This window comes from Megascapheus bottae, chromosome X, assembly GCF_031878675.1.
Source record: "Megascapheus bottae isolate mThoBot1 chromosome X, mThoBot2.hap1, whole genome shotgun sequence".
Classification (NCBI taxonomy): Eukaryota; Metazoa; Chordata; class Mammalia; order Rodentia; family Geomyidae; genus Megascapheus; species Megascapheus bottae.
Genome location: NC_143547.1, coordinates 11,663,809 through 11,688,065, shown reverse-complemented (window position 1 = coordinate 11,688,065; position 24,257 = coordinate 11,663,809). Strand labels below are relative to the sequence as shown.

The following is a 24,257-nucleotide window of genomic DNA, read 5'->3' as shown; positions in this document are numbered from 1 at the left end:
CACACACACACACAAAACCCAAAGTCACATGGGCTCCGGATCTCTGCTTCTCCCCACTCTGCCCTCCCCCATCATCAAGTGTAGGAGAAATGTGTGTGAATCTAACTAAACCACAGAAGGATGGAAGAAAGTTCTTTTCGTCCAGTCTTCAATAGTCATAGTGGAGCATTAGTATCAGCAGTATTAATGTGCTTTTTCTCAACCCTTCACCCCCCCACACACAAGTTGTCTTGAGTGCTCCTGCCAAACCAGCCTGATCTGCCTGCCACCACCCACTAGCACCCAAGAGTTATGCAGATGTTTATGGCTGAAAAAAATACCCAAGCTGTGCGTCCTTGCATTTTTAAATACTGACTGTAAGTGATTCAAGTATAATCCTTTGTAAAACGCTTTTCTCTCTGACACATTGAAGGGGCTGAGGGAGGAAAACCTGGCATGGATTCTCCTTCCCTGACCCCTCTCACCCACCACCCTAATCCCCTTCCCCCCTCCACCCCCCCACCCCCCCCCCGCCAACATTCAAGGTCCTAACTGCCTGGGGCCCGTAATTGAGGCAGAGGGTCCCCCTGCTGGCCTCCTGTCTAGGTTCAATCCAATTTCAGTGAAAATGGGGTCTTGCTTCTCAGTTTTGGACACACGGGATGCTGAGTGCAAAGAAACTCGCTCTCCTCAAGGCTCACCTCTCACACCTTTGCAAATGGGAGCCATCCTGAGAATTCACAATACTAGGCATTTGGAGTTGGTGCACGCTAAACCTACGTTCCTTTCACTCATCGAGATCAGAGGCCCCCCGGCCCAGCCAGCCCCCCGGGAGTTTGACTCCCTCGGTGCTATTCAAAGGTCAACAGCCTCAGGGTTCGTTCGTGTGGCCTGCGATGCATTTAGGGGAGACAGGAGAGTGTGGGAAAAAGGGGATTGGCCCAGATCAGTCACGGGCCCCTTCCTGCAGCTTACAAACCCCAGTCCCTTCCCTCCCGGTGAAAGCCCCAGCGAAGGCGCTACACACCGCTTTGTGTTCAGCAGGTCTTTTTTTTTTTTTTACATTCTGGCGTTAAAAACAGACGAAGAGCTGCGGGAGACGTGGTTAACAAGAAGCCAAAGCTACGACGGCCCAGTTCAGACTAAAGATTCACAGCGCTAGGCTTTAGGCCAAGAGAGAAAACCAGGTGTTCAGACCGCACGTGTCTGCTCCTGGCCCTGGTACCACTGGGCCTCGGCCCGATGGCAATGGATCACCGCTGAGGTCAATGTGCTCTCTTGGGAGCTGCGAGTGGGCTTTGAAAAAAACACCAAGTCTGCCTGGAACTTGAGCCTCAAACCAAAGAGAGACATTCTTAGGGCTAGTGAAAGGGGCGCCTGACTCCTTAGTGACACTCACAGGCCTGGGATCTGCACGAGCCAGGGCTACCTCTAAAGAGTCAAAGGAAAAACTATACGAAAAGGATGGCATATATGAGAAGTTATTAGTCAAATATATATATATATATATACATATATATATACACATGTGTATGGAGAGAGAGATAGGGGAGAGAGAGAGAGAGAGAGAGAGAGAGAGAGAGAGAGAGAGAGAGAGAGAGAGAGAGAGAGAGAGAGAGAGAGAGAGAGAGAGAGAGAGAGAGAGAGAGAGAGAGAGGAAAATTGGCTTTGGTGCTTCCTGGCTGCTACCCCCACCCCCACCCCCGCACATTCCACCGCTCCTCAGAAATCCAGCCCAGGTTTTGCGCCGCGCCCATAGACGGACTCAGCCCAGCCTCTGGCGAGAACCAATTAAAAGGGGCTTCTCAGCACGTGGAGGAGTGAGACTCAAGATCTCCCCGCCTGCCGCTCACTACTGTAGTTACCGCTTGTCCTGGGAGCGCAGAGGGCGAGCTCGGGCTGCGGGCGGAGCAGGAGCCGGCTGCTGGCAACTCCGAGGCGCAGAGAGGGACAGAGATCGCAGTATCTTTTAGAAGTAGCCATCTAACCCTATCCCCAAACTCACACTCGGCCATCCCACTCGCCTGGGAAGGCAGCTTGCGGTCTGCTCTCTGAGCCAAGGGAAAAAGCCCCAACCATGAGCAATCAGTACCAGGAGGAGGGCTGCTCCGAGAGGCCCGAATGCAAAAGTAAATCTCCAACTTTGCTTTCCTCCTACTGCATCGACAGCATTCTGGGCCGCAGAAGCCCGTGCAAAATGCGGCTGCTGGGAGCAGCGCAGAGCTTGCCCGCCCCGCTGGCCAGCCGCGCTGACCAGGAAAAGGCCATGCAAGGTAAGAAAGTGCCTGTTAAGAAGCCTGCAAAGGGCGCTGGGCACTGGTTTCAATATTTGATGTTCGGGGAGGGGGGGGTCAGGGGGCCTTGGGGAATTTCAAGTCGGGAGACCCAAGAAAGATGAGACAACTCTGAGGCCTGCCGCCTCAAAAGAGCAACGAGATAGCCAGGAGTCGTCTCTCCTTCCCTGTGTGCTTCCAGAAAAAGCAGAGGATGAGCTTCGCTTTGGGGTTCCTTCAGTCCTCAAAGAGTTGCTCATCAGATAGAAAAATGTCCATTTTGGTGCCTTTGGGTATGGGCTGAAAAGGACTGGAAGGTTCGAAACAGCAGTGCCCCCCCTTTAGACCTTTATGGTCACAATTTGATGAAGGCAAAACCCCCAAAAGCTAGTGAATGCGAGCTTTAAACCGGGGTGAGCCTTGCCTTTTCCCTTTGGAAGATTTCTTTATACGCGGTATTTTGCCTTAGAAAAATGTACATTACTTTTAAAAGGTCAAGGCCAAGCTTTACAAAATACATTTCCCTTGGAATTTCCCAACAACACTGTTATATTGTATTTGAAAAATATGAAATACGTAGCTTCGGGGTACTATTTTTCCCCTCTGTTACATTCCTTTTCCTAAAAGTATCAAGCCCAAGCCTTTGAGATGTTTAAAAGCAACTCCTTTTCTGAGATTAAAAATTCCAGAACAACTATGGGTTTGCCCCAAACCTGTAAAAGTCAAGTTTTGCCTTGAGCTGGATGCGGAAATGTCCAAACAGAAACCCAAGTACTGATTTCTTTGAAAAAAAAATCTGCACACCAGCAGTCTAGCCCCCCAACCTTGGAATTCAGCAGCAGAGGCTGGAGAATGAACCATTCAAAAGAAAATTGACACCTCTCTCTCTCTCTCTCTCTCTCTCTCTCTCTCTCTCTCTCTCTCTCTCTCGCTCGCTCGCTCGCTGCCCTGCAGTTGTACCTGTGCCAGGTCCTTCCTCGAAGGGAAGGAGCGACCTGTGCCTGTTGCATCTCCGACTCCCCAATTTCCATCCCAGGCTTTTCCTAGTACATTTTCACCTGGATGATTTTTTTTACGTTATTCTCTGCAAGGATCCCCCCACTTTCTACTTTGGGCTGCTGGGACGTGTCCGGCGCACCAGGCCACAGAGCCAGTTCGCCCCGCATGGGTCGCCTCCGGACAGCGCCCCTCTGGCCAGCCCCGGGTCCCCGGGGCGCAGCAGTGCACAGAGGTCTCACACAAAGTTTTCAGAGTAGTGGTGATTTTGTTCTGAAGTTGAACCTTTGGAGTTTCATCTCTGCTCCCAAATAAGAAGGGATAAAAAAAATGTAGATGAAGGAGAGACAAAGAGAGAGGAAGGAAGGAGAGAAAGAGAAAACCGAAAGAGAAAAGGATATAAAGAGGAGACTGGGCCGGGGAAATCAGATGGTGTAAAGAGACGCATGAGAAAGGCGTGCATGAGAAAAGAAAGGAATGGAAGAGTATGAAAGAAATAGCAAGAGAAACTAAAAAGGAAATAAAGAGCAGAGTGAAAACGGAAAGGAATGGAGGAGAGAAGAGGGGGGGGGAGGTAGAAAAGTAGGATGCGGGATGGGGGGGTGGAAGGTTCCCACGCTTGGGCCTAGGCACCAGGGGGGGATCTCAGCGGGTTGGTGGTGCCAGGAAGCGGTTGTGGCGGGGGCCGCGCGGGCCCGCCTGCGCACTGATCGCCCATTCTCCCTTGCCTGCAGGCTCCTCCAAAGGCAGCAGCGCCCCATTTGAGGCCGAGCTGCACCTGCCGCCCAAGCTGAGACGCCTGTACGGCCCGGGTGGGGGTCGCCTCCTCCAGGGCGCCGCGGCGGCGGCGGCAGCGGCGGCAGCAGCGGCAGCGGCGGCGGCCACGGCCACCGCGGGTCCTCGGGGGGAGGCGCCGCCGCCGCCACCTCCACCTGCGCGGCCCGGAGAGCGGCCTGACGGCCCCGGGACCGCCGCAGCCGCCGCGGCCGCCGCCGCTGCCGCCTGGGACACTCTGAAGATCAGCCAGGCGCCCCAGGTGAGCATCAGTCGCAGCAAGTCGTACCGCGAGAACGGGGCCCCCTTCGTGCCACCGCCACCCGCGCTCGATGAGTTGAGCGGCCCGGGGGGCGTCGCGCACCCCGATGAGCGTCTTGGCGCGGCCAGCGGTCCCAGCGGGGCCCAGGCGGCGAGTGGCGGCACGGGAACCGAGGATGATGAAGAAGAGCTGTTAGAGGATGAAGAGGATGAGGATGAGGAAGAGGAGCTGCTGGAGGACGACGAGGAGGAGCTGCTGGAAGACGATGCCCGTGCGCTGCTCAAGGAACCCCGGCGTTGCACTGTGACCGCCACCGGGGCCGCCGCCGCCGCTGCCGCTGCCGCCGCCGCCGCCGCCGCCGTGGCCACCGAGGGCGGGGAGCTGTCGCCCAAGGAAGACCTGCTGCTGCACCCAGAGGACGCCGAGGGCAAGGACGGCGAGGACAGCGTGTGCCTGTCGGCCGGCAGCGACTCGGAGGAGGGGCTGCTGAAGCGCAAGCAGAGGCGCTACCGCACCACGTTCACCAGCTACCAGCTGGAGGAACTGGAGCGAGCCTTCCAGAAGACGCACTACCCGGACGTGTTCACTAGGTATGGGCCACCGGGCGGGGCTGGGGGTGGCCGAGCGGGGCAACAACTGCAGGGAGGACAACACGTGGGGTGGAGGAGCGGGTAAAGCAGGGGGATCGAGGAGTCCCCTTAACTCGTGATCCCCGCCCCCCCCCATCCCGATTCGGGGCAATCACTTGGCTAAGGCGCATCTACCAACCCAACACACCTTAGCTCTCTGGAAACACAAAACCATTGTATTCTTCCCATACCTGCTGTGAGTCTTTTACGATTGAAGCTGGGATAGTTTATTTCCTTTGCAAGGTCGTTCCAACATGACAAGTTTTACTTAGGAAAGGAAAACAAAACAAATAAACAACCCAATCTTCCAAAAAAGAACCCCCGATGGAGCCACTTTGGTGAGGCAGGAGTCACAGAGGCACAGATACTGGTCCTGGGCGCTGGGGCCCGGGTCGGATCCCCAGCGACACGTAGGGAGAACTGCAGGCAGAGCAAACGCAGGGGCTATTTTTGGTGGTTGTCCTGCGCACCCGCTACCCCGTCCCTCCTCCCCCCCCCCCCGAGGTGCCCTAACAGTCTGATGGGTATCAGTTTCACTGTTTCCTACAGAGAGGGCCTTGCAAAATAAGGCCTGAGTCCCGTCGTTTGAGAACTCTTGGAATAACCAAATCGGAACTGGGCAATGTTTGGGGGCCGTACATGTGCGAAGCATCAGCCAGAATCTTCCCCTCCCGGCTCTATCCTGCTTACCCCCTCCCCCCAATCCCAGAGTGTGTTTATTGTAAACGGGGTTGTAGGGGAAAGTAATGATCGCTGGTAGCCTGGAAGACTTAGGCAAAGTGGTAGTTGGATGAGGGCGGGAGGCTATCTTTGGCTGAGTATGCAGTGTGGTACCTACCACTCTACTTCAGTTATTCTGGGAAAGATGTGCTGGGAACGGCCACAGCCAGCTCCCAGTCAGGGGCACGCCTAGCTATTGTAGGTTTTCTCTTTCACAGCGGGGCAGAAATCTCAGCTCAATGTAGGTGTAAATGTCCCCTACCCCAGAGAAAGGGGCTAGTGATTAACGTGGAGTGAGGCTTGTCAAACACACGACTCCTTTGCAGGATACGTGTGTTGTGTCGCAGCTTTCTAATAAGCGATTTTTAGAGGAGAAAGCGATTTGTCGCTTTGAACCAGAACTACCCCTTTAGGACACCGAGGGCCGTAGAAAACTCCAAAAAATGCAATTGACCTTTGCGATGGCCAAAATCTCTTAACCCGAAGTAATCAAAGAGTGCATTTAACAGGGACAAGGATCCTTAAATTTGGTCATCCTCTTCCTAGAGTTAAACTCTGGCCTCCCTTGGCACTCAGTTTCTTATTTCAAAACAAACAAACAAACAAACGAGGAAGTAAATTGAAAAATCACTGCGTGCTATCAAATAGCTAACTCGACGGCGGGCCACCTTTGCGTTTATCATAAATATAGATATAGATAGAGATATAGATATGACTGTACCTCAAAGAAGAAAATGAGCCCACGCTACTTGGCATCCAGGTCTGCCTCCTCCCCACCCCCTCCCCACTTTTTCTTTTAGCTCGAAAGGGATAAACAAGTGAGCCAAGAGGGGTGCCCCCCTCCTTTTTCTAGCCCAGGAGAATCTAGCCCCGCTTGGCTCCAGCCAGGAGACAGCTGAGCTGGAACTCAGCTCGACATTTGCAGGGGCTCGAGGTAGTAAGGGCTGCAAAAAGCGCTCAATGAAGTGATTTGTTCTCAGTGCTAAAGTTTCAGGTGCGGACAGGAGGTTCTGCCCGCAGCGCAGACCTAGGCCCCCAGATTCGAACGGTCCCCGCTCTTTCATAGTAGTGAGCACAGAGCCAATTATTCTCGGCGCGCTCATATTTTCGGTAAACAGGTCGTAAGCCGTTTTACAGCATCTTAATGGTTTCCTATTTGCCTTAATTGTCGCAGTAATAACTGCAATGACGGGGTAGGGTTTCAGCTAAATTGACTTCCCCTGAGATGGGCAGGGTTTGTAGTGGGCAATGGAGTCAGGAGGTGCGCAGAATTTTGTTTAATCGAAAAATTACCCCACTGAACTCTTAATAAGCTTAACATATCTCCAGAGGGTAATGGGGAGTGTGACCTAAGGGGGTGAGGGAGGGAAGAAAGGGGGGTGGGGAAGATGGCAGGAATGGCAGAGAAGCTGGAAAGGCAGAGAGGTAGAATAGAGGGGAGGGAAATTTTTAGAAAAGGAGAAGGCAGAATGAAGCCAAGAGGGCAGAAAATAAATATTTTTAGTTGAGTGCTGAGCTCTTAGCCCATTTGGTATTAGGACAAAACAGGGAATAAGTGCTGTGTGTGTGCTTTTCCTACTAAGCTCTGGCCTAAGAGAGAGCCAGAGAGAATCCATGGATCCAGATTTGTAGGCTTACAGGCCCAAGAAGTCACCCCTGTTACCCTTGAATATAATAGAGCTAATATTCTCAATCTGGCAACAGATTGGGGTTTTACATGTTCAGTCAAATGGCAGGCACTCTGGTGGTGAAGGGGCAGTGGTGACTGTGGACTGAGGGGTGGGGTGGGCAGCCAAGGGGCCGGAGAAAGACTGTCCTGGAAGAAAAAGTGGCTGAGTGGGGGAGTTGCAGGGACCTACAGTGACCTCCTGCCTGTGTGTTGCTTTCTTATAGGGAAGAACTGGCCATGAGGCTGGACTTGACTGAGGCCCGAGTCCAGGTGAGCTGTGTACACAGGGTGGGAGGAGGGCTCGGGGCAGAGGGAAACGGGCTGACACAGATGGATCAAGGGGTTGAGGAAGAGATCCAAGCAAGCCTCTCTTCATAAAAACAGAAACGGAATGTAAGAAGCAGACCCAAGCAGTCACATACAATTAGACATTTACAAACCCGACTTGTGAAACAGGAGGAAAAGATCAAAATTTGGGAGCCTGAGAAGGAAAGGAGTGCAGGATCTGAACAGGGTTTTAGAGTGGAGGCTGCATTGCAGGAGCCCCCCAGTCCAGAGGCCCTTGCAGAAAACAGTCCACCAGCTGACTTCTCCCGATTGAAATAATGGGATGGAGCATGGATTTGGGTGTTAGACAAATCCGCTCAGCTCCAAGCAGGTATTTGGCTGCGATTAAGTCTCCAATCGGGCTTCATAAAAGCCCACTTAGTGCTAGAACAAACAGGGCCATTTGAAGGCAAAATGCTGTTTGATTTCCCCTCCGCCCCACACGAGGAGCTGGCTAATGCTATTTGATTTCCCATTTTTTATAGCAATGAGCCCACATTGATCTAATAGGGAGTGAGTGCAATGCTATTAAAGGTGTTTGCAGCCCCATACCAGAGTGCATTTCCGAACCCAGGTCTCATAACCAAAGAGACGATCAACACTGGGCAGCTCCGATGGCCAACAGAAAACAGATGTCCCCGGGTTAGGAGCTGAGTGAATCACTTTACAGTCAAAATCAAGCGCTGATAAAGCACAATAAATTCCATATGGCTCATTTAATACACAACAGCTCCTTGCATTAGAGGGCTAATGATGAGGCCTGTCCCCTCGTTTCTGTTGACACATTTCTCCATTGTCAAACAGAGATGTGACAGCAACTCTGCATTTTCAGCTCAGGGGAACAAGTCGTGGGAAAGTTAAATAACTTTTAAAAAGAAAGAGAGCGCCCCCTCCCCTTCTCCTCTGTCCCTATTCACTGGAGAAGATGTAATTAAGTGAATATGAATTATTAGAGTCCTTTCGTTTACCTTTGGGAGGCCTCATAGGTATTAATTCAATAATGAGGAATTGCTGGGGGACATCTTGATAATTGCAGTTGAGCCCCAGAGACAGAGAGATGATCCATATGCAGAAGGTTTGCACATTCTTTAAGGGCCCTGGGCCTCCACAGCTTGGTCCTTTCCTTTACTCCTTTCACTAGGGATGAAGGCTGGGTGGATATTTCTGTCTAGACAGATGTCCCCAAACTGCCCACCCAGCCTGATCTCATCTACCAGTGTAACTTTTTTTTTCCCCTCAAGTCTCTGAGCCTCGAGGCTAGAGCATTTCTTTAGTTCACAACTGGATTTGAAGGCCATGGAATGTTCTGGATGACTCCTTTCAGGAGACTTTTAGATGATCAACCCATTTTGGACTCTTAGATTTTTTTTTTATCGCTTTGGGTTGCTGTCTAGAAATCAAACCCAGCTTAGTTGCTAGTGATCATGGTAACCATCTCATGGTGGTATAAATGTCTCCATGTTTTCTCTAGATTCCTCTTGGATAATTTCCATTATATTTTAACATAACTTTATAGACCTGGAGTTCATTCTTAATTTTTTTAAACTTGTATGCAGTCACAAACCCAGCCCTAAAATATTAATGTGTTCAGCTGTGGGTGTGATGAGCAGGTCATATAAAAATAATTTCCTGCTCTTTGGGGGTTATTTTTAGGTGATGGTAGCTGTGATGTTCAGGTAAAGATCTCTATTAAAACTACTTCTTATTAACAATTAGGAAAATACCTCTAGCTGGAAACCTCCCTCAAGCCTAGAAATATCTTATTTAAAGAACCTATTTAAACCACATTCCCCCAAAGGCCTGTTAGCTCTGAAGATGAGCAAATTCTGCCTTTGATTTCTAGATCCAGATGATTCCTGATTCCTGTCTTCAGAAAGTCAGGACGTTTCCCTCACACAGCCAGGCCCTGCACAGAGCTTCTAAAGGCAGCAAGACGTAGACCCCCTCCTTTCATTTCACAGAAAACGAGTCCTTAAAATGTTCACTTGTTTGCCAATTACTACGAGAATTTTCTCCCATCCCTCCCTAAATCTCCCACACTTAGGACAGTGGACTTAGGAGTGGAATAAATACTTCTAGAAAGAAAGGAACTGCTTGGCCTTTCTTCCTTTTAATTTCCAATACAGAACAGCGATTCTTTTTCCCCATCTTTGAATCAACCTGAAATGTGAGAAAGAACTGATAAACGCAAAACCAAGCAGTTCATCGCTTCCCTTTTCCCAACAGTACCGAATGCATACTTTCAAGTTGCTTGATTTTACTTATCCTTCCTATACAGTGGGGGGGGTGTCATTCCCACTTTACAGATGCGAAAACTGAGGTTCAGAGAGTTAAGTAACTTTCCTAAAGTCACGTAGCAAAAAAAAAATGGCACAGACATTCTAACCTTAGGATTCCTATATCTTTATATATATGTATATATAACATATATATATACATATACATATATATTCCTGAAGCTTGGAAGACTGAGCTGATTGTAGTTGGAATATGTACTGGAAAGGAGTTGGAAGACGAGGCTCCTTTCCATTGCATCTTTGCATCCTCAAACCCTACCCCTACCATCACTAGCACCCAGCGGTGAGGAGGGTTTGCACCGCAGGGAAGGAAGGCTTGCTTGGCTCCCAGCCGCCGGGGACAGGAAGGGACTGGGTGGCGCCCAGAGCCACTCCTACCCAGGGGTCTCTCCACCTTGCAGGTGTGGTTCCAAAACCGTCGGGCCAAGTGGCGCAAACGGGAGAAGGCGGGTGCACAGACCCATCCCCCGGGGCTGCCTTTTCCGGGGCCTCTGCCGGCCGCTCACCCGCTCGGCCCCTACCTGGAAGCCGCTCCTTTTCCTCCGCATCACCCAGCGCTGGACTCGGCCTGGACGGCTGCCGCCGCGGCCGCTGCCGCCGCCTTCCCGACTCTACCTCCGCCCCCCGGCTCGGCCAGCCTGCCGCCCAGCGGGGCGCCGCTGGGCCTGAGTACTTTTCTGGGAGCCGCTGTGTTCCGGCACCCAGCCTTCATCAGCCCAGCATTTGGAAGGTAACACAAAGCCTCTGAGGGCTGTCTTGTCTGTCTCTCTGCCTGTCTGTGTGTCACACGGGGATGCCGGGGATGAAGAGGGACGGGAGACAAATAGGTTGCACAAATCTTTTTCTTTGGCCTCATCCTACACTTTAATACCCCCCCACGCCCATCACGTCCCTTTTCTCTCTGATTTTCACTTGGGGGCAAAAGTGAATGACTTGGGACTGAGCAGGAAAGGGAGGAGGGCTGGGAAAGTGCCATTTGATGGCGGTCACAGCTTCAGCAGCAGTGGAGGTGGTAAGAGCGCAGGTGTGCACAGGTGTAGGCTATGGAGCAGGGGGTGACTTTGCAAGTTCTGCAAAAGTCCTTCACATACCCCAAAGGCTGGAGTAATCCCGCCATGGGGTCCCTTCGGGAGCACACAATTATTTCTTCTTCCCCAGCATCTATCTTCCTTGTTACCCAAATGGCCCGATGCCAACGATGCCCCTATATGTGCAACCGTGGATTCCCCCAGCGGCGCAAGACTACGCAATAAGAAACTACCCAACCTACCCAACCTACCCAACCTGCCCAACGTGCACGAGAAGCCCTTTTTTAAAAATGAACCATCGAATGATGAAATAAAAAAAATTCTGTATAAGCACACAGACAAAGAAACAAAAGAGAGTGTATTAAGTTGGGAAGTGCAGAGAAAAAAATAAATACTTAATGTTGCTTCAGCGATCTCTCATTGGGAGAACAAAGAAAGAATAGATTCATCCAACTGCGCAGTTACTTAACAGAAATCATTATAGAGCCAATTCAAAATAAGACTTGAAGGAAAAATTAGTCTCGTACCCAGCTAATAAAATCAACAGTGACAGCATGGAAGTATAGGTAGTGACTCAGTTTACTTGATGGAACCAGGCCATGTCACACTCCCCCCCAGATCACACATTTATAACTTTCTGGGAGGAAAAAAAACAAAACAAAACCCCAAAAGAACCAAACCCAGTTTGAAGTCCTGTCTCCTTCCCTCCACTTTCCCTCATTGCCAACAAATGAGGGAAACCTCAGCTGGAAGGCCAGGCTTTGAGATCCGGATCCTGGAAGAGGGGCCGGCAGGGGAGGCAGTGAAGAATGGGTTTGAGGGGACAAACGGGGCTTCGAGGTGGGCTCATTTCTAATTGTGGAAATGGGAATTGGCCCCACTGGGGTCTGGAGCCTTAAGTCATATGGGAGAGATGGCGGGGGTGTGGGAACCCCGGCGGGTGCTCGGAAGCGGCGCTGTTGGAGGTGGGGGGTTTGGGGCGGCTTGCAGGTCGGTGGTGCCGGGTGGAAGGGAAGAAAGTGATCATGCAAAGTAATCCTGGCAGCGCCTGGAGGAGGTGGCGCGGACAGGTTTGGGCATCATCTAGCTCTACCTTAGCGAGTGGGAGGTGGTGGTCATGAGCCTTGAAGTCATCTGAGACTAGAGGCCAAAGGGACACAGAGAAAGGCTGCAGGGAAAGGGTGTCATGGCGCCGGTATCTAAGGCCACCGGCGGGTCCTAAGCCTTCTGTAGAGCAGAAATCAACAGGCGGGCGTGTCCCCCCCCCCCCACAAAAAAAATCCCTCGCAGGCCTTGGCCGGGCGCCGGCAGCTTAGCCCCGCACTAGAGGGTGGCCGGGTCCGAGCAGATAGACCGGAAGGCAGGCGAATAAGGCCAGCTTTTCCTGGCCAGAATGAATGGGGCTGAGAAGGAGCCGCGGGGGAAGAGTTCAAAGTCAGCTTAGATGTGGGGCACTTTGCACCCTCCACTTTCTCCTCTTATATGTATCCTTCTCCCACTCGGGGCCCTTTTTCTTTTTCCTGCCCTGTTCTTTTCTTTCCTGATCTCGTGATAAATACTATAATTGGTGATCTGCCCTTCGATCGCACCCCCCTCCACTTTTATTTTTAATTTAAGCGAAAGCGCAGAATCCTCCCCGTTAGGCATCGGCTTTTCGCCTGCGGGACTTTGGGAAACAGCGGGCGCCTTGGGCTTTTCTTTGTCTCACGTGTGGTGCTCCTGCTCTAGCTTCTCGCTCTCCTCCACCAGATCGGCCAGAGGGCCGATCCCCGGGGCCGGCCGAGCATTTCCGTACCCCGGGGCGCCGGGCGCGCGCCTCTCGGCTCCCCTCCCCCACCCGTGGGTGAGAAGCACCCCGCTCCGCTGGCGAGGCGGTGACCGCGCTGTTTGCTCTCCCCGCAGGCTCTTTTCCACCATGGCCCCCCTGACCAGCGCGTCGACCGCGGCCGCGCTGCTGAGACAGCCCGCCCCGGCCGTGGAGGGCGCCGTGGCGTCGGGCGCGCTCACCGATCCCGCCACGGCGGCCGCAGACAGACGCGCCTCTAGCATAGCGGCGCTGAGGCTCAAGGCCAAGGAGCACGCGGCGCAGCTCACGCAGCTCAACATCCTGCCGGGCACCAGCACGGGCAAGGAGGTGTGCTAAAAGGCTGCCCTCCCTCCCCCCCACCCTCCCGCGCCCTCCCCTCCCCAGGCGCGCCCCGAAAGGTCACGTCACTCAGCACCACTCAAGACCAAATGGAACCAGAGGACCAGCACACTCCCCGAGACGGCGCGGAGAGAGGGCCGGCCGCCTTCGCAGCAGCCCGGAGACGCGGGCAAGGTGGCCCCTGGGCGTTAACGGACATGGCACCTCCTCGGCTGGCTGTCCATCCACCCCCCCTTCTGCCCTCCCGCCCCCTTCCCCTCCCCATCCTGCCCCAGTCAACTTCGCTCCAACTCCAGCGTCCACTCTTCTCCCATTCTTACTTTACTGAAAACATTGGAGGTGGGGGTGGGGGAGTTTTCTCCCCAAGACGCCTGGTATTGAAGTCAAAAAAAAAAATAATCATAATTAAAAAGCCTCACTACGTCTTCTCCTTCTGACACCCCACTTAGCTTTTCTTATTTTTTATTTTTTTTTGGCTTTTTTTCTTCTTTTTTTAATAGCATTTTGGCGCTCTGAGTTGATCTCCCCAGCGCGGGCCCAGCGTGAAGCCGGGGCCAGAGAAGCGAATGCGAGTCTGTAAGATAGCTAACAGTGCACTTAAAAAAAAAAAGCAAAGGGGCGTCTTGTTCTTGTTCTCTTCTTTATCATACACCAACCAAGGTTTTTATATCAAACCAAAGGGAAATACTCTGCTAGAATATGGACTGTTGAAGTCACCAAACTGTGATTATTGATTCTGTACATACCATTGTTATTAAAAAAAAAGAACAGAGCTTTGTATATTTGAAATGTTATAACGCAATTGCACTCAGCGTGGTATGGTAAAAGTTTGTCCTCCCGTAGATTCTTAATGTGTTGTAGATACGGTAGGGTTCCTAGACAAATATTTATGTACTCGAGCCCTTTATTTAACTTATTAACTGTAGAGGCTTCCGAAACCTTCACGATAAAGGCAATGGTACAGTACTTTTTGTGTAATGTGTAATTGTTACCACTTTTCCTTGCTATCTAGTGGAGAAGTGTCACACTCAAAATAAAAAACAAATCTATGTTTAACACAAGGAAGTATGAATCCTCTCTGTAGGCCTGGAGGGGGACGGTAGAAGCCCCTCGCCCCCCTGGGACCAGGGGTGGCTTCGATCGTCCTGGCGCCCTGGCTTTCTCTCTATACATGTTTTCCAGGTAGCGGTTACAGGTTCTAGAAACTGACCCTTCAAGGGATCGGGTTTTCCTCGAAGCTTAAGGACACTGATGCGGTGCATTCCACGCGTGGGAATTGTGGGCCGCGCGCAAGTAGGGTGAGCTCGAGGGTGGGTGGGTGGACAGTAGGCGTCCTTGATGGTGGGATCAGAAATGGGAAGCGAGTAGAGCGAAGGCTCGGAAGGCGAATGGAAGCTGTTCGTGGAAAGTGCCACAGTGCACAGTCCGAGCGAGCAAGCGAGCGAGCGAGATGACAGGTACTGGCAAGAGCTAGAAGCTCGCGCTGGCTTCCGAGGGGGCGGGCTCCACAGTACTGCCGGGGAGGAGGAAGGGAGGGGAGAAAGGAGGGGGAGAGAAGAAAGGAAGGGAGGGTGGGAGAGGAAGAGAGAGGACACAGAAAGTGTGAAGCAATGATGGAAAGGCAGAGAGAAGGGTATCCAAGTGGCAGATCTTAACTCGACAAATGTCATTACATCACTTAGTCAAGCATGGGGAAATGTATACGTTTAATTTTTTTATTGTGTGTGTGTGTGTGTGTGTTTTATTTTGAATCTCTACAACTCAAGACTTCACTGGGAGACCCGAAGACATTGGCAAACTTTCACCTTCTCGGAGCACCCCTCCTACCGCAGGAAAGATGGCTTCCTCTCCCCTCCCGGGGCTCAGCCTGCGCCCCTTAGGGTGGAACCGCCGCCCGCGGGGGTTGGGTTTCGCCAGTACTCCCAGGGTGATGGGAAAGGGAAGAGAAGCTTAATTAGTTTCAATTTGTAGTAATTAGCGCGCCGGACCTTTGGGGAGAGGGGCAGGCGGCGGGGGGGGGGGGGGGTGCGCTGGAGCTGTGGCTGGCGTGAGCGCCTAGGCTAACCCCGCAGGGACCCGCGGGCTGATCACGTGGCTGAGAGAGGGTTAGACTCTGGGAGAACGCGGTGGGGGGGGAAGCAGCAGTGATGGGTTCTCCCCCCCCCCCGATTGCCATGAGGGGTATCATGGGGGTCGGGCAGAGGTCAGCGGCTCTCCAGCCCAGCGCCCGCCCCTGGAGGTGGGCAGCCCACCAGCCAGCTCGCTTGACGGAACTGGAGCCAGCCCCGGGCCCAGTTCAACTAAGTCCAAGGCTCTGTCTGTCAGAAACTTAGAGAAATTTACCCTTCCCGGCTCACCAGCCCAACCTGTTTCTCCATGTTGCTCATTGGCTGATCCTGCCCGAGATTTTCGCCAGCATTGCATGGGAAGAGAAGGGCCTGATTTGAGGGATGAGGAGCAGTGATTCCCACTACACACTTCTTTCCCAGGGTCACTAAGCGGAATGGGAACTTTCCAGGCTGTTCATGGAGGCCCTGAGATTCCCCGTGCTGCCCCCAAGCGAAAGCGATTTTTCCCAGAGGCCATGAAGTGCTGGGGGATTGGAGGAGAAGCATGAGGGAAGGAGTGATTTATTTATTGGTGGTCAATATCAATTTTCCGTCGATTTTGGCTTTTTGTTAGTGGGGCTTCCCCCACCCCACCCCTCAAATCCCCCAGGCTGCCAGTTGGATGGTAGACGAGAAACAGTACCATTCTTCCTGTTAATGAACTCTTTTTTAAGTCATTTTTTCTCATTTGACCCTTCCATGGAGCAGAAGCAAATTGCGTGAAATTACCTCCAAGGATTACATTTATTACTGGCCAATGAGAACCCCTTGCCTTGTTTTACAAACTCTTAATCCTATGTCATTCTGATGCTGCAAACAAGCCCAAGCCTGGGCCTCCTATTCTTTCAACTTTCCCCAGCTGGAGGGACCTCATTCTGCACTTAATATTCCCCATAAATATCACACGCTAAAGACCCCCTGACTTCCAGCAAGTCCACATTAAACATGTGACATGTCACGCATGACAAACTCTGAGTATCTTTTCAAAGCAGCATTAAAAGCAAAGAAACCAATTTTCTTCTCCTTCCAAACCTCCCCAAGTGCTGAATGATGCGGATTGGAAAGAGCCACTGGAGCGTACTTAGGGGGATTTTATGAGATTTTCCAGAATGATTTAATCTTATTGTGAGCATTATTAATGAATGGCAACCCAATTTGGCCCCAATATCTGGGAACACAGTCACAATGCTGGGAGCTATTGAACCACCCCCAAAAAACTTTAAGCAGACATCTTCTACTATGGACGATAGGCAGAGCCCGGTGGAGTTGAGGAGAGCCCCGTTCATAGCATAACTGTTTTCTATCACACATCACACCCTGGGTAGAATGGGGGCAACACCCGTTTTTCCCAGGGCCGCCCCACATCATCTTGGGGTGAGGGGTGATTGGGAGCCTTGTGTGGCCTTCCAAAGGAAGGCTCAGGGGAAAGAGTACTTCAATTTGTTACATTTTCAGATTGGCCAGATCTGGAAGGAGACAAGGCAAGAAAGGAGCAGTTGGCATATTCCCAGAAGTGTGGTATCTCTTCTTACCCAGGGGCTGGATTCAGGGCATTCCCGATTAGGTAGCGGGGGATAGCAGGGGAATGCATTGAGGAGGATGAGTGTCAAAGAGAAACTTCGTCTTGGGCTAAAGCTATTGGCATTGGCCCTGGTCTGTCCTCCCCTCCCTTTTTCTTAGTATTTACCCTCCTGATTGGGCCAACGTGTATTAATTTTATTTTTAATATTTCAAAGCCAGAGTGCCAATAGCTCCGCTTAGTATGGCTTTCAAAAGAAGTCTTACTGGAACAGCAAAGGGGGTTGACTGAAGAGGAGGGGAAACGATACATGGTGCTAGCCCAACTTGCTTTTACAGCAAGGGAAAAACGCGTATGTGCGCATGTGTATACACGAGAGTGAGTGTATCTGAATGAAGGGGGTCTTAAATGGAGACTAAAATGGTATTTTGGAACAGGGAGTTCCCCAGAGCAACTGCATATTTAACCGATAGTGGCAGGCTGGCTAGGGGTGGGGTGCAGAAAACCCACTAACTACCTGATGGGGGGAGCAAGGGGGAAGGATTTTTTCAAAGGAAAAAGTCGTGTTGTCCCTGGACGTTATTAACAGTCCAGTTTGAAGTATACTTTTTTTTTTCTTTAAAGAAAAGGGAGCGATTACCAGTTATACATTAAGAAATGTCATTCAGTCATTTTTATTCATTCTCCGGAAATCTTCGTAAAAGCCTGAATCATACTTCTACAAGCAGCAATTTTGTTAATCCAGGGGGTTATTACTCTGGGCCCTTATTAGGTTCTACACCACTGCCAAGCAATCCTATAACCCTCTCAAAAGAAGTTTACCTCCCTGTTATAAAACCAGTAGTGGTATTTATACTGTGCAATAATTAGTGTATTACTTGAATCCACTAACACGTTCATTTTATCTCTGCACAAAACCTCTAGTCTGCTTATAGAAAGCTTGTGCCTCCTTTGGTGCTGTTAAAGTGGTGAAAGAGTGAATTGAAGGCTGGTTGCACTTTCTCCTTTTGCCTCGCCTTAATTCCCATCTCTTTTTGCTCTCATCCAATTAGCACAGTGTATTAAGCGGTTTATCATCTCATAGTCAGCTATTGAGAGAAACAAGGCGAGCACTTTGCAATAGAACCTGCGCTCCTTTGACACCCTCAGGTACTTACATATTCCACTGCGCTATGAATAATAGAGGAAGAATGGAGCGCTAATTCCCTCATCAAAGAATGCCTTGTCTGCTGCTTTGCTCAACAACACCATTCTGATCAAAAGAAAAGCAATAAAGCTTAGCATAACAAAACGAAACCTACTTATTAGCTTAGTGGTTAAATTAATGCAGAGCCGCTGCTATTCAAAACCAAGGTTTGAAAACAGCCTCCAACAACCTGATAATGCTGCCTTCGGGATGAAGGAATTTTAATCTGAAATTTGAGGCTGGCTCAGATGAGTTAATCTATTAAATTGCTATAAGGAAGCTCCACCACAAACTGTTCAATTAAGAAATATTTAGGTGAGAGAGAGAGAGAGAGAGAGAGAGAGAGAGAGAGAGAGAGAGAGAGAGAGAGAGAGAGAGAGAGAGAGAGAGAGAGAGAGAGAGAGAGAGGGGGGCACACAGGCATGTTTGAGTGTTTGAGTTTTAAGTTTGGGCTGGGAACATCAAACAGCACTGAAATGAGGAATTGAAGATCCTTATAAGAGGATCTGGCGCTTGATGTTTTTCATTAGCCCCTCTTTCTCCCAGACATAGATAGGGAGATGTTTTTCGTTTCCCTGTCTTTCCATCTTTTTGTCCAACTCATTTGAAATGATGTGTTTCAAAGAAGTCTCAAGGTGCATTAATGTGTGTATTGGGGATACAAGATTTGGTAAGAGATGGTGGCCAAGGGCCGTGAATTCATTCCCTTTCAGCATCTGCAAACTCTAGTCAACACACTTTGATTAGCTCACACATCCTGGACAACTGTCATGTGATTAACTCCACTTTTTTAAAAGAGCAAATTAAAACAAAAAAAATTTTTTTGAGCATGCTCATTTTAAACATCTGGCCTTCTTTATCCCCCTTCATGTGGAGTTGAAGGTTAGCGAACTGCTCAAGCTAAGTATGTGTGCAAGGTTTTGCTGATGGCTCAGACCCTAGTCCCTAAATGCATTTTGGAGGCACAGGACTCTGAGCAGAGCAGTGTTCTTTTAGTGTTATCACTTTCCCAACTGGTTCATCCAAGTTTAGCCTAGAGTAGTACCGTCCTATAGTGTCTAATACTGTGTGTGTGTGTGTGTGTGTGTGTGTGTGTGTGTGTTTTAAATCAGTTGCCAAGAATGGTTTAGAAATCAAGAGGCTTTATGGAATATTTGGGTTTCTGGCTTCTCTTGAAAACTTGGATCACGTGGCTACACTAGGCCCGGTCCCACTCAGCATCCCTGCCACCCTCTTTGGACAGACTCTGCTACTCTCTAGCCATAATCTGGTAGAGAGCTGTCACTCTCTCATTGTGAATCTAGCCAGAGAGCCTGCGTGGGCATGTGGTTACATGGCATCTCCATACCAATCCGATTCACTGTGCCATCAAGCGAGGCCTATCAAGGAGCAGTGACATTTCTTAGAGAAAAAGAGAGTAGGTGATATTCCAGTCCTCCAACAGATTCATTGGAATCCTCAATCCAAGTTTCAGTTGTCTCTAAAAATCGGGCATGCTTAGGTATCCAGTTATAACCTGAAGTTACGTCCTAGTAAGAAAATATCAACTAGGACAATTACTGGATCCTTTCTTTTTTCTGGTATTGTCCTTAGAAATGTACGATCTTCTACACTTTCTATAGAAGCGGTCCTGCCCTCACGGTGACTACAACCTGGAGGTAAAAAAAGACTAAGCTAGTGAGATAGTCGTCTTTCAGAGTTTCTTGATGATCAAGTTGCAAATAATTCTGTTCATGCTGGATATAATGCATCTCCATGAGTGTGAAGAAAACCTGCCCTCTTCAGAAAGGCATGAACTACGGAAACACTTTAGAAAATCATTTCTACTGCCTTATAGGATAGCAATTATTACAAGAGTTGACTACACGAACTCCTTAGTTTCCTGACGTTGGCTTTAAATCCAAAGTTCCACTGGGAATATAAGTGAGAGCAGAATAGGGTGAGAGACTAAGGGACAAGGACTGAGAGAAGGGAAGAAAAAGCAAAGCCAGATAAAAGGTAGTTTCAGCTCCATTTGCTCAACAGGTGTTCCTTCCTTAGGGGAATCTCTCTGTGGAGTGCCTCTCTCCCAGAAGCCATCAGCTTTGGTTTTTATTATTACTTTTAGTATTTGGATATATATTTTTTGTGCTGGTCCTGGGGCTTGGATTCAGAATTTGGATGTTGTCCCTGAGGTTTTTGTGCCCAAGACTAGTGCTCTGCCACTTGGGCCACAGCTCCACTTTTGGCTTTTTGATGATTAACTGGAGATGAGTCTCATGGACTTGAATGCCCAGGCTAGGTTTGAACCATGATCCTACAGTGCCAAGGGCTTTGCTTTTTAAAATAAAACAAAAACAACAACAATAAAAAAAAACAATGACAACTCTGAACTCCTTGTTTAGTGGTCTTTGGTTGCCCAAGCACATCAAACTCTATCTCCTTTCTTTTTTGGGTGCTGGTAATCAACCTAGGACCTTACAAGCTATGGTCTACCAAGGACCTATGGCCTAGCCTTTCTCATACCTAATCTCTTAAAGGATGCAACATCCATAGAGATTCTCAATACTGCTCAGAACACTCAAACATCTTGTTGAGCATCTTTGATTCACGGGGTGATAAAAGAAAGTAGATTCAGGTTTGGGAAGGGGATGGTCTTCAGGCAAATCTTACTTTTTTTGTGTGTGCTTCTCGTCAACCCCATTGGGTAAGAATTCACCACAACAGATTTCCTTTTGGAAAACTTTATTCTTAAGTAAAACACATGACATATTTTTCCTTTATAAAAATACACACAGGTAATTTTTATGTGTGCTGGTCCCGGGGCTTGAACTCAGGGCCTGGGCACTGTCCCTGAGCTTTTTTTTGCTCAAGACTAGTGCCACAGTTCATTTCTGGCTTTTTGGTGGTTAACTGGAGATAAAGGTCTCACAGAATTTCCTGCACGGGTTGGCTTTGAACAATGGAGCCTCAGATCTCAGCCTCCTGCATAAGGACTATAGGTGTGAGCTACCAGTGCCCAGGATAGGTGATTAAAAACAAAACGAAACAACAGCATACTTGTACAAGGGGGATATATATGTTGAAGTACATTTTGCCACTTGCAACATGGTCATTGTTGTGAAGAAATGAAGAAAAATAGCCAACTCACCCCCCATCTTCATTTACTGGAATACAATATAGTAAGCCTTACTCCAGCATTTCCATTTTTCTTCTTCAGAAATGGTAGGACATCAAGGTATTTAAAATGTGTTTTGCTGTTATATAAACTCTTAACTTTCTAGTTAAAGGGGGAAAAAGAAATATGAGTATAAAATACTGTGTGTGTGTGTGTGTGTGTGTGTGTGTGTGTGTATTGGGACTTTAGAGAAAGTAATTCAATAAACAAGCTTGGTGCTTAATCTGTTTAGAGTCCAAGGATTCTCAATCTACTCTCCAGCCTCCCACTTACATGAAAGACAAGACTGAAAAGAATAGCAAGTGGCTGAGCATGCATTTGGCTTTAGTCTGGGTTTCATCGACGTGCGAGATGGCAAGAGGGTAGGCTCTATGAACCTCTTTTTTTCCCGGGTACATCTAAAAAAATCCGGAAGCCCAAACCCAAGGTTCTTTTATATTCTAGCCACTCTCAATTCAAGAAGCAATTTCCCTGTCCCAGAAACCCAGCGCCCAAATATGTTACATTTTCAGGAACTTGGACATGGGTGCAGCAGTATATGGCAATATGAAGACACGAAGACTGTTGGCATTTTCTTTGATGCTTGATAGATTAAGTATTTCCATCGTCCCCCTTCCAGTTCACACATCTAGTAGACATGAATGCCAGGGGGCAAAGCATATCATGACGAAGCAGTTGGGATTGTGTAGCTGGCTCTCCTTAACTGTTCCTCCATCTTCTTTAGCATCTCATAGCATAATCGGTGAAAAGTTTGCTGAGGTTCACTTCAGAGTAGCCACTCCTTGTCAAGTAGTGCTCCACTGTGTTCTTGAGTTTTTTGTAGTCCTGGTAAACTTTTGGAGGGAAAAACTGCTTCCTCAATTTTTCTAAAATCAAAACAAAAAGAAAAGGATTAGCATTCTCATGTTGACAGACCAGTCAGTCTTCTTCTAGCACTAGAGAAAGGGTACAGCTTCTGTACTGTAGCTCCACATCTCAGAGGTCCTCAGAGTCCTCTGTGTGTTTTACCCGTAGGGCCAGTCTGATGGCAGAGTCTAAGATTCCTTTTGACGTCTGTCCCTTCTCAGCACTGGGTAGGCATCTGGGCCAGGATACCTTCTACTATGCAAGCTGCAGGTGCATGCCCATGTGCTGCTCCTAGATGCCGCTTCTGCCGCACTGCGGGACATACGTGTGTGCACGCTGGGTGACACCTGGAGCTGGTTAGAAATGCCTGGTTTCAAAGAAGGCTCCATAGTGCCTGCCAGCCAGCACTGCATAGGTCACCTGGACTTAAGTCACTTTCTTCTAATTCCCTGGCTTCACCCCTCTGCTAAACTCCCCTGTGCTAAAAGAGGCCAGGGGAGCTGACTGGACCACACTGGGTCTGTGGCTAAGGTTTCTTCTTTATCCACCTTGTGCAAACTTGGGATGTGCCCTGGTGTTATATGCTCCTTTTTCTCTTTCATCCTTGGCCTTTCTTGATGAGAAAGAATCTACCAGCAGAAAGGAAAATCCATTCCTTCTCTTGTCAGAGGCTGGCCACTTCTGCATTTATTCTTTTAAAGGAGCAGCAGGGCTGCTGTACTTAGGTGTGATATTTGAGGGGATTCAACCCTACCCAGATGATGAGGGTGACACAATATTGGTTTAAAGCTGCTTGGGTATCTGAAGAGGCAACATTTAAAGAATTATTTAAATTTAATTTTTTTTGGTCAGTCCTAAGGCTTGAACTCAGGGCCTAGGCGCTGTCCTGGAGCTCTGTTGGTCAAGGCTAGTGCTTTACCAGTTTTTAAGTGTGACCACCAGAAGACCACTGGTCACTTGTAGATAAAAATCTTTTGTACTTTCTTTCCTGCCTGGGCTGGCTTTGAACCGTGATCCTAAGATCTCAGCCTCTTGAGTAGCTAGGATTACAGGTGTGAACCACTATAGCACCAGGCCAAAACTAACATTGTTTATCCCCATGTTATGGTTGAGGGAAGTGGGAGGTTATGTCACTCGTCCAAGCTCACACGACAGGTCATCAGTTGTATATATGCAAACTCAGGGAACCAGCTCACCCAAGACTACACCTGGAGAAGAGCCTTGCTTTTGTCCCTCCATTTCCATACTACTGCCCCCAAACAGACACAGGCAAGGGTCAGAAATCAGCTAATCCCAAGGTGAGGGCCCACATACTGTTTGTGCCAAGGCACCTTCAGAGACTGAGGCTGCCTAGTACCTTGAAATAGGAAAAGGCTGGGAAGGAAACATGGAAAGGAGAGTATGTCAGTCACAGAAAGTAAACCCCCAGGCAAACAACACAGCAACACTGAAGCCCAAAAAACCACAGAAAATGAACACTCAGGCTCAAGATTTTTTGTTCCTTAGTTACACATTCACATTTGTTCACAACCTTTTCTAAATTACACGAGTCTCTTTCTTCAAAACAAAACAAAACAAGCAAAAGTTTCATAAAGGATTTAAATGTCCCAAAAGGGGGTGCAAAAAGAGAGGCAAAGGGAGTGATGGTGCTGGAGAGACGTGCATCGTTAAGAGCCTATAGGAAGACAATTTGAAAGTTCTAATTATCCAAGTCTGGGAATACACAACAAAGGCCCCAGCAATGTGGCTGCCTCCTGGCAGGCCAGAGCTGCAGGCCGGCAACCCCGTGCATGTGAATGACACAAATGCATCTGATGACTGGGGAGAGCACATTTAAAGAGCTGCGGTAACACGGAGCAGGGGAGGAAGAGAGAGGACACAGCTCCTGATGTGTTTACCTCCTCTGCTGATGGGATATTGACTTTTCCCACCAGGTTGGTTAGAAAGGCGACTATTTACGCTGCCACACAGCAGAGTTAGAATGACAACCAGCGTCACTCTGTGCTCTTCTTCGTAAAAGACAACTGTGACCGCCAGCATATCCCATAGCCGGTCAATACGGCCCAGGCTCCATTCCACGGCAGTTAGAGATGCAGATAAAAGCTCCCACTTGCTTCCCCAATGAGAATTTAATCAATAATGTATAGAAAGGTCTTCCAGGAAACGGAATTGGCTGAGTTGTCACTGGTCACATCAGGGGTATGGGCTTGGGAGGGCAAGAGTCACCCCCTCTTCTCAGCTCCCTTCTACCCCTTTTAAGAACCTAGGCCATCCATGTAAGGCATACACATGCAGCTGTAATCTCATTTTTGTTAAGGACACCTGCCACTTACTTTAGTCT

General features: G+C 49.3%; 2 protein-coding genes across 2 annotated transcripts in view; one reads left to right on the top strand and one right to left on the bottom strand.

The window, feature by feature from the left end:
* Positions 1 to 1,847: 1,847 nt before the first annotated feature.
* On the top strand, positions 1,848 to 13,532 carry Arx (aristaless related homeobox). Its single transcript, XM_090325850.1, has 5 exons — positions 1,848 to 2,252; positions 3,983 to 4,874; positions 7,527 to 7,572; positions 10,328 to 10,656; positions 12,857 to 13,532. Exons 1-5 carry the CDS (start codon positions 2,057 to 2,059, stop codon positions 13,095 to 13,097), a joined length of 1,704 nt encoding a protein of 567 aa, XP_090181976.1. The 5' UTR covers positions 1,848 to 2,056; the 3' UTR covers positions 13,098 to 13,532.
* Positions 13,533 to 21,128: 7,596 nt separating this feature from the next.
* Positions 21,129 to 24,257, bottom strand: part of Pola1 (DNA polymerase alpha 1, catalytic subunit) — a 314,550-nt gene continuing 311,421 nt past the window's right edge. The window contains exon 37 of the mRNA XM_090325812.1: positions 21,129 to 21,936. Coding sequence (XP_090181938.1) covers positions 21,791 to 21,936 — 146 coding nt within the window. The 3' untranslated portion in view covers positions 21,129 to 21,790. The remainder of the gene's footprint in view (positions 21,937 to 24,257) is intronic.

Coding starts and splice junctions, on each gene's coding strand:
- Arx (XM_090325850.1), top strand. CDS start 2,057: ATGAGCAATCAGTACCAGGAGGAGGGCTGCTCCGAGAGGCCCGAATGC. Junction 4,875..7,526: donor TACCCGGACGTGTTCACTAG/GTATGGGCCACC, acceptor GCTTTCTTATAG/GGAAGAACTGGCCATGAGGC. Junction 7,573..10,327: donor TGACTGAGGCCCGAGTCCAG/GTGAGCTGTGTA, acceptor TCCACCTTGCAG/GTGTGGTTCCAAAACCGTCG.